The sequence below is a fragment of the Myotis brandtii genome, unplaced genomic scaffold, assembly GCF_000412655.1.
Source record: "Myotis brandtii unplaced genomic scaffold, ASM41265v1 scaffold995, whole genome shotgun sequence".
Lineage (NCBI taxonomy): Eukaryota > Metazoa > Chordata > Mammalia > Chiroptera > Vespertilionidae > Myotis > Myotis brandtii.
The window spans coordinates 769,029-784,335 of NW_005372150.1; the positions used below are offsets into that span (position 1 = coordinate 769,029).

Sequence of the window (15,307 nt, forward strand, 5' to 3'; positions counted from 1 at the left end):
TGGGGGGGGAGGCTGGTATGGGGCTGGACCCCTCACTCTTCAGTGGGGACCTCTGCAGCTGAGATATCCCTCTGGACTTTTGTCCACCACATGTGGGTGTGGGACCAGCCCATTCCACATCTCTGCCCCGACCAGCTTCGATGGGGCTTCTTCTCTAATTCCCTAGTGGTAGGATTTCCATTCAGCTTGATTTCAGGTGGTGATGACTATTCTGTAGTTTAGATGTAATTTTGAGAGGAGGCAAATATCCCATTTACCTACACTGTCATCTTGATCAGAAGTCAAATTTCATTTTTCAATTACAGTTTACATTCAATATTATTCTGTATTAGTTTCAGGTGTACAGGATAGTGGTTACACTTGACAAAGTGATCCCCCTGATATTTCAAGTACCCTCCAGGCACCATACACAGTTATTAGAATATTATTGACTGTATTCCCTGTGCTGTACTTTACATCCTCATGACTATTTTGTAACTGTGTACTTATTAATCCCTTCCTTTTTTAGCTCTGATGCTCTGAGTGGCTTCGAGTCCATATATTCTTCTAAATTCTTCCCATTCGACTAAGCCAAGCACAGGGCTAATTCTTCCTCAAACCCTGCCCACTGTACTAACTGTTGGGAACTTAGTCCAAGTTCCTCCTTTATCCTCTGCTCACTAGTTACACTGGTCAATTTGTGGGGCAGATGGAGAAGCCATGAGAGATTGTGGGTATATAAGAATACGTCTTTATTGCAGAAACCAGTGGCCATACAGCCATTAGACATGACAATTCTTCACGGCAAAGTCCATACAGGCAGGTAGCTGGACACCGGCTGGTAAATACATATCTTTCCCATAAAGTAGCATCAGTCTCTGTACCCACAGTTATTATCTGAGCAGCCGCATGCTGCCTCTAAACTTACCGCTTTGCATCATAGCGATATCTCAACTCTCTGGCTCAGCAGCTTCTCCTGTCTCTCCTGCCCAGCACACTGGCTGGTCTCTGTAGCCTCACATAGTAACTACTTCTAAGCTTCACTTTCCCAGCACACTGGATGATTAACATAGTGGCTATATCTGAGCTCTCTGTGAGCTCTTAGCCTTACATCGTAGCAGTATCAGCTCTCAGCTCCATCTGAGCCCTCTAGCCTCTCCAGCACACATAGAAGCTACATTCTCTGTGCCTACCGCCTCTGCTTCTCCACACACTCCTCTCCCAGCTGCTCTCTCTCTCTAGCAGACTCCTGGTCAGTAACCTGTATATTACTCCAGAGACAAAGAAGGCTAGTTGCCAACAGCGACATCAATCATTTGGGTTACAGAAGGGCCTTGCAGCTATTCATGGTATCTTGGCCTTGGGCACCCTAATTAGTCTCATGCTCAGAGCGGCCTTGGCCATTCTGATGTATTGACAACAAGGCCTATCAACTGTAATTGAGAAAATTAAAGTATGTCAACTGTAATTGATAAATAATTTTATAAATAAATTAAATTTAATTTAAAAGGAAAAGAAAAATAATCTAACCTACAAAATTTCCCTTTGTTCCTTTACCACAAGGTCAGGCTACAGTGAAGATAGTCTGACGACTGCCAGAATAGATCTAAGAACAATTCAGTATTCGATTCTGATAAAATGAAGAAAGATACTACATGGGGACAGCAGTATACATGTGTGCCAGAGTCTGTCTGTTTCTCTCTCTCTCTCTCTCTCTCTCTCTCTCTCTCTCTCTCTCACACACACACAGACGCAAACACACACACAATCTGCCATCTGGACCAGGAAGTCATACCAGCACTCAAAAGCCAAGCAAGGAGAATGCCTCCCACTGTTTATAACCTAGTAACCCAGGAGCCTATCCCAGCTTCTCATCACTCAGATGTCACTTTTCAAAGAGGTGCCTTTACCAAACACAATCCCTATGCACATGCCTGGAGTCAGCCTCCAGGGGCTACAAACGCTCTCACCTCACCAGCCCTACTACAGAGACCAGTAAACAAGAGTGGCCATGGCATCCCTGACACCAAGGGCCTGGGGTTTACCTCCCAGGTGGTCCAGAGCTCTTCAAGCCCCCTCCCCATCCCCATCACCAACCTCACTTTCCTGGCTGGAGCAGCCTTCTGTGTGGAATGGTAGGGCTGGACACAGGGAAGAGAGAAACAGAGACTGCCAGGAGGATGTCCTCACCTTCAGAGTCCAGAGCCTGGATCTTCAGCTCTAGGGGCGAGTCCTCCAGGTAGAGTTCGCGGGTCGTGGAGACGATCTGAATGCCATGGATGAGGTCAACGATGGCATCACAGCGCAGGACCTGGCCCGTGGCTAAAGGGACAGGACCCAGGGGTCAGACGGAGTGCCAGGGCATGACTGCCACCCACCTCCAGGGCTTTGCAGTTCAGGTGGTTTTACACTTTGGCAAATACTAGAGCAGCCAACAAAACAAGCACCACAAAACAGGGCTGGAAGAACCAAATTAAGCCTCAGAAGGCAAGCAGCTGACCAGCACACAGTAAAACTGGGAATCTATCATTAGCTGGAAATGGCTAACAGAACCCAAAATAATAATTCTCTGAATAAGAATTTTTACTTTTCTATGTAACACTGAAATAAACATCTAAAAACAACATACATGTCCAATGTAAGGAATGATTACAGGACAACTTCCTGTTAAGAATATAACTTAGCCATTAAAAAGAATTCTATAATGAGATGAAAAACTGTTCATATCATGTTAGGTGGAAGAAAAGCAAGACAGAAAATTATATTATTTTTTAAGCATTTTACAACCATAATATGGTAAATTAAATATGGGGAAGTGAAAGGATTACAACAACTTTCTTCATTTTGATTCAATACTCATTACAAGTTATTTGCGTAATAAATACTAATTTAGAAATGAAAGCCAGCCTCCATGTCAGAGAAAACTGTACAAAGTGCTGGCAGGAGGGACCAGGGTAATTATGTTGCTTGCTCAGTGTCCCTATCCTGCCTGGGTGTCCTCTGACCCAACAGGAGAAATAGAAAGCACTGCCATGGATTCTGGTGGCATCTATGGCTGGGCTCTCAGTGGGATGTTTGCCACATGGTTTCCCCCAGGGACCACACAGGACACTCAAAGCCCTTACTGATGTCCTCTGCAAAGATGATGCTGGTCAGGCGGGCAGGCTGGGACAGACGGGCTTGCACCACCGCCTTCTGGGAGCACTGTTGCTCGTCCGGGCCCAGCGGCTCGATGCTGGCTACCTCTGGCCGGGTCGATGACCTGTGGTAAGAAGACAAGAATTTGCTCTCTGAAGCCATCCCACAAGGCACAGCTGGGAGCAGAAGCCAAAGACGGCTCCCCATCTGAGGCTCTGTCACAGACTCAAACACAGAATAAAGGTGGTAGTCTCCACAAACTTCAAATCCAGAGGAGAAACAGGGCCCAGCCAAGACCCCTCTGATAGGAGGGGGGCAATTTGTGGATGTGGAACCTCTGCACACACACCCCTGCTAAAATAACCCAGCAGGAGACCAAAGACTTGGAAGCCACCTCAATATTCACTAGATAGGCACCTTACGAGATTATTCTATGGGCTTGAAAATAATTCTACACCAGGAGGAAAACTGCCTATGGTCTCCGGTGAAGAAAAGACACGGTGTACCTCTCATGACTCTACGCCAGGCCTGGCACACAGCAGGCTCCAACATTAGCTTCCATCCCCAAATAAATTCTACCAAAGCTGAAGATGACCACAATGACTTCAAGCCCCCATGTGATGGAGCCAACATCATGTCGATGTGGTTAAGAAAGGCAGATCAACACACAAACAAATGCATCAGCCAAATCTGTGAGGTGGTTTCCCATGGAGAGACAGGCCTCCAGAATAAAAGGATGAAGGGACAGCATGACTCTGGGAGGTATCCAGGATCAGTGCCATGTTTTCTCACCTACAACATGTGACACAACAGTTCCCAGTTGCGGTGAGATGGGAGGGAGGGGTGCAAGCAGAGTGGACACACCACAAAGATCACAGAATGAGCGCTACCCTTATAGCTGTCTGCAGACAGAGCTCAGGGAAGCCGCTCTGAAGTGGCCATTCAGTGACACCATGCAAACACAGGTGTATCAGGCTGGGGACTGGTGAGCCAAGACCCTGGGGTTGAAAGCAGCTAGGTGTGCTCAAAGAATGAAAGGGCTCCAGAAAATAAGAGGTGCTAAGCTCAAGGAGAATGGCAGGGGCTGAGGTCAGGGATTGAAGTCAAGGGGATAGCGGGTTTTGAGTTCAAGGAGATGCCAGGGTCTTAGTCAAGTTGATGGCAGGGGGTTAGGTCAAAGACACCAGAGGAGCTGAAGTCAAGAAGACAGGAGGTGATGAGGCCAGGAGGCATTGAGGGCCACAGTAAGGAGCTTCCGTTTATTCAAAGGGCAATGACAAGCACTGGGGATCTTAAGCCAGTAAGCCAGTGGTTCTCAACCTTCTGGCCCTTTAAATACAGTTCCTCATGTTGTGACCTAACCACAAAATTATTTTCGTTGCTACTTCATAACTGTAATGTTGCTACTGTTATGAATTGTAATGTAAATATCTGATATGCAGGATGGTCTTAGGCGACCCCTGTGAAAGGGTCGTTCGACCGCCACAGGGGTCACGACCCACAGGTTGAGAACCGCTGCTAAGCATTCCAATCTGATGTACATTTATAGATCAGAGAATAAGGTGCTGCCCTCAGTGAGCTGCTAGTGTGACTGAGGAACCAGGAAAGGGGAACCTACTGTGCAGAGAATTCGATGCTCCTTCCTAGGGCTACACTCAGCACAGCACCCAGCAGAGCAGGCATATTGTGTCTCTACTTCCTTCCCGGCCTCGGCTTAAACTCACTGATACATCAACGTCCTAGAATATTCAGAAGGAAACTTGTAAAAACTGCCTGGTGTTTAAAAGCAGTGATGTTAAACACACCCAAACAGACCTCTCCCTGCTCTCCAGTTTGATGCCAAGTGGCTCTCCCAGAGCCAAGTCGGCACAGCAGTGACTGCAAACACACCTAAGGGTGCTTTGATTGCACAGACATCACAGGCACGCGAGCTGCTGGCAAGGTGCCTGAAAGTACTCTGCAATAAACCTCACCCACAGTTAAGGAAAGAAGTCTAAGCCCCTGAGAAAATGCATCACTGAGAGACTTCTGAGAAAAGACAGTTTCAGAGACTGAGGGCAGACAACAAAATGGACAAGAATATACAAGAGGTGCCCAGACGGGTGTAGCTCAGCGGTAGAGCGTCGACCTAGGAACCAAGAGGTCACCGGTTCGATTCCGGTCAGGGCAATGCCCAAGTTGCAGGCTTGATCCCCAGTGGAGGGCATGCAGGAGGCGGCCGATCAATGATTCTCTCTCATCATTGATGTTTCTCCCCCCCCCCCCTCTCTCCCTTCCTCTCTGAAATCAATACAAATATATTAAAAAAAAAAAAAAAATATACAAGAGGTGAGAGAAGGTAGCTGTGGCAAAATGCTCACACCCATGCTGGAAAAACACCCCATTTAACTGGCCATAGCTTTGGAACTCTTAAGAGCATTTTCAAAGGACATTGAACCTTCCAAACATGTGTGCACACACATGCATGTATGCACACACCACGCTTACTGTGGAAACAAGACCAACTTAGAAAGCTCACACAGATCAGAGGAGACAGAGGAGACGAAATGGGCAAATAAATGCAATGCTGATGCTGGACTGGATCTAGGAACAGAAAAATAACTTTAGTGGAGAAAATGGTTATATCAAACAGCCTAGAGTTTAGTGAACTGTCATGTACTAATGTCAGTTTCTTGATTTTGACAAGTGTTCCTGGTTATGGAAGATGTTAACATTAGGGGAAGCTAGGTAAAGGGTTTACAGGAACTTGGTATTATCCTTGTAACTTTCCTGTAAATCTAAAATTAATCCAAATTTTTAAATTGTGTAAAAGACTGGAGAGAGAAGGATGAATAGGCAGAACATAGAGGATTTTTTAGGGAAATGAAACTACTCTGTATGAGACTATAATAATACAAGGCAATACACATTTGTCCAAACCTATAGAATGCACAACACCAAGTACAAACTATAATATAAACTATGGACTATGGACAATAATGTGGCAGTGTAGGCTCAACATTTGTAATAAATGCACCACTCTAGTGTGGGATATTGATAATGGGGGATACTGAGGGGAGGGGTGCTATATAGAAAATCCATAATTTGCCTCAATATTTTTATGAACCCGCAACAGTTCTGAAAAGTAAAGTCTATTAGGAAAAAATAAAGACAATTCATCATTTCCTGCTTTTACCCTGAGAAACAGCATGGTTTGTCTTGTTTAACGGCAGCTGGGAGCTAGAGATCTGGACTCCCAGTCTAGGATATAAATGCCACTCCCTCTCCAAGCCTTAATCTCAAGAACTAGGAACAACACCTCTTTTCTCATTCCCTCACAGCAGTGAGTTAATCTCAGAGTCCCAACAAATAAATCACTGCTGATAAGAACAGAGCTATCTAGTTCCAGTTGAAGAGGCATGAAGCCCTTCGTCCCGCATCCCTACCCCTTCTCGGTCTGCACCTGCCATGCCAGGCAGCCTTCTGAGCCTGGCTGGGAACACTGCACCTTTCATTGTGTGCCTACTGTTTGTAGGGCTTTATTAAGTACAAGCAGCCCTGTCCAGTAGAAATATGAGGTGAATCACATTTAAAATGTTCTAATTGACTTATGAAAAATGTAACAGTTAAAAATAATTTAATAGACTATTTTTAGAGCAGTTTTAGATTCATAGCAACATTAAGTGCTAAGTACAGAGATTTCCCCTATGCGCCCTGCCTACCATGTGCACGCCTCCCCCTCCCCCACCCCCACTCCCTCACTATCAATGTCCCCGATGAGGCGGAGATGAGAGAGAGAGAGAGAGAGAGAGAGAGAGAGAAACATCCATCAGTTACCTCCCATATATGCCCTGACCTGGGATTGAACCCACAACCTCAGCTCCAAAAACTGAGCCACACAGGCAGGGCAACTGATAAAATTAATTTTAATAATTTATATTACTTAATCCAACATATCACAAATATTACGTGGCCCCAGCAGCATGTCAAGGACTCCCAAGAGTGGCAAGTGACTATGGGGCTGGACAGTCAGCTCTGAGGGCAGGCCTTTGGGTGGAGAGCCAATCAGATATAGTACTCTTAATTCACCACTCCCGTGGGCATCTTCTGATCTCTGCCAAGGGCTGGTTGGGGGTAGCAGGTGCTGAACCCTCCTACAACCTCTTAAGAAAGGCTCTTTGCACTTAGGGCTGACACAGGGCAGTAAGTGTAGCCCAGAGATAAGACAAAGCAGCATGCCTTACTTCGAGCTGCCTGGGGAAGAAGGCACCCACCCCATCCTCAGGCCTGCAGTGGTGGGCTGTCCCAGCCTGAAGACAGCCAGACCCATGCAGGGAAAGAGCCCACACACAGGCCTAGAGCAGTCTGGAATCCCTGCACCCACTCAACCTGGGCTGAGCTCAGTGCAATGGGAGCCAGACTGGTCCTCACGAGGCCTCTGGGAGGGCTGGAAACACTTCATAATGAATGATAAAGTGCTGAGAAAAGTCAGTAGCAGACGTGGCAAACTACCAGGGGGTGGACAACCACATCCTCCACCACCACTTTCACTTGGGAATTTTCTCTGGGCTCCAGAATGCTCCATCTGAAGCCAGAGGGGCTCATCCCAACCATCCACAGAGGGTTTAGGGCAACCTAGGGCGGTGTTTCTGTTAACAGCAAAAGGTTATTTTTAGTTATCTGGCTCCTTCTAGGACATTCTGAAGCCATTTGTTTTGGCTGTACTTTAAAGAGGTACAAAGACCACAGACTCCAGCAATGACGTGTCATCGGGCCTCGCTGTCCCCCTCACGGTGAGGTTCCAGTGGATCCACACTGTAACCTGCCCCCACTGAAGTCACATCTCCTACTCCAACAGCCCAATTCACTTGGATGCAGCAGCATGTTCTGTTAAAGAAGCAGGTCCTGGCTCATAAGGCTTTTCTACTGAGAGCAGACTCCAGTTTAAATTATCCGCCAAAGGTGTGTGCTGCTCCAGCTCGCACATATTTGGCTCATCCATGCATCTCAGCTGCTGGTGGGCATGTCTATCCCACTATCCCCCACTCAACAACACTCCCCAAGGCCTACATGGACGTGTTAAGGTCTTTCTCTGGGCCCCTGGTGTCTGGATGAGATCAACATGTAACCAGTGGAATGAATAAAGCAGGCTGCCCTCCCTAATGTGGTGGGCGTCACCCAGTGAGTTGAAGGCCTGTGGCTAAGTGGTGAGCAGCACTCTGTGATGGGACATGGTCTTGCTCAGCTCTCTGCCTACTGATATCTGCTGGAAGGTGAACTTCTGAGACAGCAGGGTGCTGCCATTCACTAGCTGTGTGACCTTGAGCAAATGACTTAACCTCTTTAGACCTCCATTTACTCTTCTATACAATGGGAATAAAAACAGTACCTGGTGCAAAGGGATAGAGTGGTTTAGTACAATAACAAAGCTCTTATCACAGGGCCTTGCACACAGTAAGCTCTCAAGTTCAGAAAACAGGAGGCTCCCAAATAAGGGGCTTGTGGCCCTTCAGTATTTGGCATGATTCTGAGCACAAGAACTCTGCTCTTTAAAGAAATGAAGAAAATGCGGGGCCTTCCATATTGTGATCATTTATGCTTGACCCTGTCCATCCTCTTCTCTTAATGAAGCCTGACCCTGATCCCTGTTGTCAGGGCCCCAAGAGCGGCCTCCTCAATGCCCCCACCCTACCATCCTTAGAGCCACAAGCAAAAATTCAGGCCCAAGAGAGGGTCCCTGGTTCAAGGTCACATTCTTGGAAAGAGCCTGAACTTCCAACTTCAAGTCTAATCTCTGCTGAGAAGTCTCTCCCTCCCTCTCAGCTTTCACACCTCCACGCTCCATTCCTTTGCTTATACTGTTCCCTCCATTTCACATGCCCTTCTCACCCACTCTCATGTTGCCCAACTCTCATGGCTCATGGCAAATGGCAACTCTTCCATGGACCCATCTCTGATCCTCCTCACCTACCCTCCTCTCAGTTTCCACACCACTGGTCTCCTTGGGGCCCCTAATTCATTCATTCATTCATTCATTGAATCCATATTTATTGGGTTATGTGCAATGTCCCAGGCACTGTTCTAAGCTGGGAATACAACAAAGTACTAATTATACATTAATCCTCACCTTCACAGAGCTTACATTTCAGTGGGAAGAGAACAAGAATAACCAAAATGAGTGAATATGGGGTCTTAGAAAATAGGGCTATGGAAAGCATTAAAGCAGGATAGGGAAAGGCTGTAATTTTCAGTAGAATGGTGAGAGCAAGCCTCACGGAGAGGGTGACATGGGAGCAGAGACCCACATGTCTGTAAATGAGCAGCAGGCGTGGGCTCTTGGGCATCCGGAAGAAGAGTGTCTGGGGGAAATGGATCAGCGAGTTCAAAGGCCCCAATACAATGGCTTGGCAATAATGCTTTTCCCTGTCCAACTTCCCTCAGACACTGCAGACAAGGACAGGGCCTGTGGCTTGTTCACTTCTTGCCCTACTGCAGTAGCATATGATTTTGGCACATGTTTTTGTAGATGCCCTTTATCAGATTGTGAATTGATTCTCTTCTATTCCTACTTTGCTGTAAATTTTTCTCATGAATGGTGTTGACTACTCTGCACCTATGGGGATTTTGTGGCTTTTCCTCTTCATTCTGTTGATATGGTGAATTATACTGATTCCTTTGTTAATGCTAAACCAAACCTGCATTCCTGGGATTTACCCCAGTTGGTCATGATACATTATCCTTTTTTATATTTTCCTGGAATTGATTTGCTAGTATTTTGTTAAGGAATTTTGTGCTTTTGGTCTATGCATTTCTTTTACTGGTAATGTTTTTGTCTGGTTTGCAATCAGTGTAATGTTGGCCTTACAAAAATGATCTAGGAAATGATCGTTCCTTCTCTCCTTCCTAAAAGAGTTTATAAAGGACTTGTACTATTTCTTCATAAATGTTGAAAGAATTTACGGTAAGGCCATCTGAAATTAGAGTTCTCTTTATGGGAAGGTTTGTAATTATAAACTTAATTTTACCAAATGTCCTAAATGGAAAAAAAGGCACCAAATATCCTAAATGGAAAAAAAAAAAAAGGCCTTTCCAAGTGTTTTCAGAACCATCCCCAAAGTCCTACACAGGAGGTGGGCCCAGCACACCCACCTTACAGCTGGGAGACTGAGGCTCAGTGCCGGCCACACAGCCATGTCGCCTTCTTTCCTCTCGTCATTCTCACTCACATCCCACCATGACCTCCTCCCAGACCACAGCAGCTCTCTTCAAGCACCCCGCCCAGGGTATATCTGCCCTCTCACACACACACAAACATCTAAACAGCTCAACGAGCAGGTGAGTGAGGCCAATGCACACACATGGGTGTCATTCCTGTAGGGGACCTGTGCTTGGTTTGGGTGGCCCAGTCTCCACCCACCTCTTTCAGTAACAGTGTCCAGATTTTCTGGGGGGGAGCCATTTCTTCTCCACTCTCAGACCATGAGCCCCAGAGTACTCACACTGCTCTGGACACTAGGAAGCAGGTGCCTGGGGCCTGGTGAATCAGCTGTGTGTTCCCCTGGTTTGCCAGGGTTCAGATCCAAGCATGTGCCCCACTAGACTTGACTCTGGGGGCTGCAGGGCTGGAACTGTTTTCTTCTACCCCAGGAGAGCACCTAGCTGAAGTAAAGACCTGAGGACTGAGAGACCAAGTACTGCTGAAAAGCTCCTGCAACACAGATGCCCAAAACAAATCCTTCCTGCCTCCAGGTTTATGAGCCAGAACAACATGCCATTGTTTTATTTAAGCTACTGTGGTTTGAGTTTCCTGTTACATACGGTCAGAAGAATCTAGACAAATGAAATCCCCCTGGCTGAATTCTGTTAAGGTTCGTTGCCTTATTTCATTCAAACTACTGGTACTATATTTTTTTAAAGAAAAAACCTTTCATTTATTATGTGCTTTTTATGTGTCAGTCACAGAATGAAACACATCAAATATTTCATTTTAATTCTATTAAAACCCCATTTGGTACACAAGGAAACCTCTGCATGATAAGTAATCTCCCCATATTCATACTCCTAGAAAAATGCCTCAGTCCAGCCTGGCTCTAGGCCCCTGGTCTGGACACTGTCCCACTCCCTTGTGCTGAAGGCACAAAGATAGTTCAAAATAAGGACAAAGGCCTCCCACCCCTGTCCACAGGGAGGGGCCGGCTTCCAAACCTGGGCAGAAAATGGCCTTAACCTCTTCCTCAAACACCCCACACCCCACACCCCACATGTATCCTTGACACTGCTTTTCAAGTGGCACTAACTGTTCTAAAACTGTCTTGAAGGAACTAGGTAAACCAACTGTTAGCTGAGAAGTGCTGGCTCATTTCCTCTTGCCTCCCAGGTCTGAACTGGCTCTAGAGCGAGTGACCTGGTTTTGAAAGTGGCTCTGCCACTAACTGTCTGTGAGGCTCCTGGTCTCTGGCTCCCCATTTGTGCAGTGGAAGTCATTCCTACAAGGGTTAAATTTTGTTTTTAGGATTAAATGGGGAATAACATGCAAAGGGATTAGCAGAAAAAAAACTGGTTCTGCTGTTTTTGTTCCCTCTGCCACACCCCTCCCACAATATTCCAAGCCCCTGCCTCTGGACATGTGCCTCTGGCCACCGGGCAGCTGCCCTCTGCCAGCCTTTCCCCACCTTTGGGCCTCTTGCTGTATGCTGCCTCCTGGATCCAGTCACATCCAGGTAACCCTTATATCTTCTCCTTATTTTTTCCTTTGAATTGATTCTTCCTTATAGAAACAGTACTTTAAAGGAAACCTATATCAATTCTGTAGATAGAAAGCCGCTATCATTTGCCATACATCTGCAGTAACCATAAAAACAAAGATGAGTCAAAACAATGTTACTAGATTCTGGGAAGGCGGAGCTGGGTGGGGAGGCACTGCTGCCTGCAAAGGTTCTGAGCCATCGTCCTGCTCCCTCTGAAGACAGACAAATATTAAAAGGTGTTAAGGAAGGTAGAATGGTGGTTGCAGGGGCTGGAAGGAAGGGGATGAGGAGTTGATGGCTGATGAGTATCGAGTTTCACCTGGCACTAATGAAAGGGTCCTGGAGATGGATGGCGGTGACGGCTACACAACAGTATGAATGTACTTAATGCCACTGAACCGTCAGTTAAAAATGCTTAAGAAGGTACATTTTATGGTATGTATATTTTGCTGCAATTTTTCAAAGAAAAAAATATAAACAACATATTGGAACCAGAAATAAACGTTTATTTTGAGGAACTCTAAAGGACTGACACTGAATTCTGAAAGGGTAAAGCTTTCCCAATCTTAACGTCACATAAGGCCCTCGGACACACAGAATGTGTCTGGCGCTCTGGGAGGCACAGGAGCTGAGCAGAGGATGCGGAGCCCCGGACAGGGAGGTTCAGGCCAGAAAACCACAGGGAGAAGAAAAAGTGAGAGCTGTGCCAAGGGGGAGGGGGTGGCAGTGGAAGTGACAGACCACCCTCTATCCACCTGCAGGTCCAGCCCCTCCTGGGCAGAGTTAGGGCCTGCAGGCCGGAAGATGAGCAGAATGGGGAACCCAGAAATGAAGCAGGAAGTAAACAACCCAGGCACCAGGTCAACTGAAAGGAGCACACACTTCCAGGCACCTCCCTCTCTGGGTCTCATGAAGGGAGTTTAGCAAGGCCCCACCAGTCCTGCAGGAACTAACGCTGCAGGCAGCCCCCAGGCCAGATGCAGAGGGGAGAGCAAGGCCCAGAGAACCAGTCCCAGGCTAATGCCACCCAACTCCTGACCCTGACCACCCACTTCCTGTCTCCTAACCATAGGCCACAAGGTCCCACAGGCCCAGCCCCTGCCAACCTCTCTAACCTCATCTCCTAACACCACTTCCCTCACCAAACCTGCTTGTTTGTGCTCTTACAACAAGCTCAGTCCCCCGCAGGGCCCCGGCACTTGCTGCTCCCTCCGGTTGGTCCCACTCAGGTTCCAGTTCAGCTCCAGAGGCTTCTCCTGGCTGCCCTCTACAGAATCACACAGCACACTGCTCATGTCCTCAAAGACTCACCACTAGGAATGTGGCCTGTACTTTCCTTAGTTTATGCTCCAGGAAAACAGGTTCTCCTCTGCTTGTCCATTGTCACCCCTGGGACCTGGAGTGGCACCTGGCTCATACAGTCACAAATATTCATGACCTACCTGTTAAGTGAATCCCCAGCCCTCACCTGTGAAATATGGTTGTCATCAATGCTGTCCCTAGGGCACTCAGGCAGGACAGCTCTTCACAGTGAGCACTGTCCTGGGACCTGCAGGCACGTGGCATCTCTGCCAGAAATAACACCAAATACGACCCCCAGTGAGAACACACAAACACAGTCTACCATTCCAAGACCCCTGCAAAAGCAAGGAGGAGAGAGACTGGTCTGAGTGTGTAAGGATGAACAGTGCCCACAAATGGGGTGTCAAGGGAAAAATACTCCAGACCAGGGGAACAGAAGCACAGTTACAGGCCACAGAAGGCCCAATGAATAGGTGCAGAAGTTACAAACTGGTCAGCCTCCAGATGAATGAAGCCCACTTTTTTGTAAGCTTCCACATTGTAAATGTTTTATTTTAATGTCAGAGCCTGATTAGCCAGTTCCCGTCAGGCCTACTGCCTCACCTGTCCAGCTTCCAACATGTGAACTGCTCTGTTCTGCAGGCTGAGTCTGTGAACCCAGCAGAAGGTGCTGGAACTGGATGAGGTTCCAACTTGGCTCAGCAGGTAGCAGGGTTTTGGAAGGAGCCAGAGGAAACCTTCAGCTCACCCTCTCTCCCCGAACTTCAGCCTGCGAAGTGCTGCAATGTGACTTGCTGCTGGTTCCTCCTGCTGGGGCCAGGCAGAGGGACCCTGGGAAGTACATATCTCAGGGAGGTGCTGGACTCTCAGATGCGGGTCAGCAAGAACAATGGGACTGTGGGTCTTTCATGTCCACTGATTCTCAATGGGTCACCTGAGCTGCCTGGGACACAGCATACTCCAAGGACAAACTCCACTGTACAGGGCCCATGTAGCAGAAAGGGGTCCCACTTGCCTCCCCAATAATCCTTACACTTGTGGCTGAGAAGTGCCGGGCTGTGGTGAGAGGGTGCACCCAGTTCAGGACCAAGCCTGGCAAACACATCAGGCAGCTCCATGTTGCCCTGGGGAGTTTCCGGCCGCCTGTGCACAGCTCGATTCAGTGGGCACTGTGTATGCCCTGCCAGGTGCCGGATGCTCTTTACCAGGCAGGCCCACCCCATGCCCCTCAGCTGTGGGGAGTACTGTTGCTCACAGTTTATACCCACAACCTTGTCCAGTCAAACACCCTCCGCCATTAGGCTCCACCCAGAGGCCTAGGAGGCTGCACACACCCCTCCCCTCAGGAGCAGCCAATGGCTGATTGGGTAAAAAAGTTCAAGCTTGGTTTCCCCCTCACCTCAAGAGAGGACAACCTGCATGCAAGTCAATTCCAGAGGGTCCCATGGATCAGCCCAAGGCTAGACCTTCTCTGAGACCACATCCTCACTCACCTCCCCTTCCCTATTCCACTTCTCAGCAGAGAAACCTTTTAATAAGCCACACACACTAAATCCTTGTCTCGAGCTCTGCTTCTGGGAAACCAGACTAAGACACTCACTTTCTCCAAGACAGGGCAGCCCACTGAAGAATCCAGAAACCCTGAGACTTCAACCAAAAGGAAAAGAATAAGCAGAAAATGTAACATCTACCTAGCAGAATAGTGCTCAGACACTGAACACCTAGGAAGATTTTGAAACAGCATAGAAAAGTACTTGGACTTTCATTTTAGCTGGTGGTTGGAAGAGAAAGAGGTTACCAAGTGGCCTAAATACCAGGTTTGAGCTTAGAGGGAAAAAATAATGATTAAAAGGAAACTGAAATGGTGACTGATTAATTGTATTACAGTTGAAGAATTATGATATATTTCTCTTTCCACAATTTTCCATATAATATAATTTTTGTATAAAACATATCTTTAAAAAGGACCTAATGAAATATACTTTATGGAGCATTTTCAATCACACAAAATATTTAAAAAGAATCAGGAACCTGTCACATAACCAGCAATGCTGAGTGTAATTGGAGGGATTCAATTAGTCTGGCAAATTAGCCAGAGGCTGTAAGTTCCTGAATGGGGTAGAACTGGAAGCGTCCTATGTCCTGTGGGATCTTGCTCAACT

At 47.2% G+C, this 15,307-nt stretch overlaps 1 protein-coding gene across 4 annotated transcripts in view; it reads right to left on the reverse strand.

The window, feature by feature from the left end:
• Positions 1 to 13,346, reverse strand: part of NUP210 (nucleoporin 210kDa) — a 120,105-nt gene extending 106,759 nt beyond the window's left edge. For 3 of the 4 annotated variants that reach the window (XM_014533633.1, XM_005886617.2, XM_005886616.2), the window contains exons 1-3: positions 4,736 to 4,819; positions 3,105 to 3,241; positions 2,170 to 2,301 (exon numbers count right to left, since the gene is read on the reverse strand). In XM_014533633.1, coding sequence (XP_014389119.1) covers positions 2,170 to 2,301; positions 3,105 to 3,241; positions 4,736 to 4,800 — 334 coding nt within the window. In that variant the 5' untranslated portion in view covers positions 4,801 to 4,819. Of the gene's footprint in view, positions 1 to 2,169; positions 2,302 to 3,104; positions 3,242 to 4,735; positions 4,820 to 13,311 lie in introns of those variants that run through there. The other variant, XM_014533634.1, reaches the window with a different exon arrangement.
• Between the last annotated feature and the right edge of the window lie 1,961 nt (positions 13,347 to 15,307).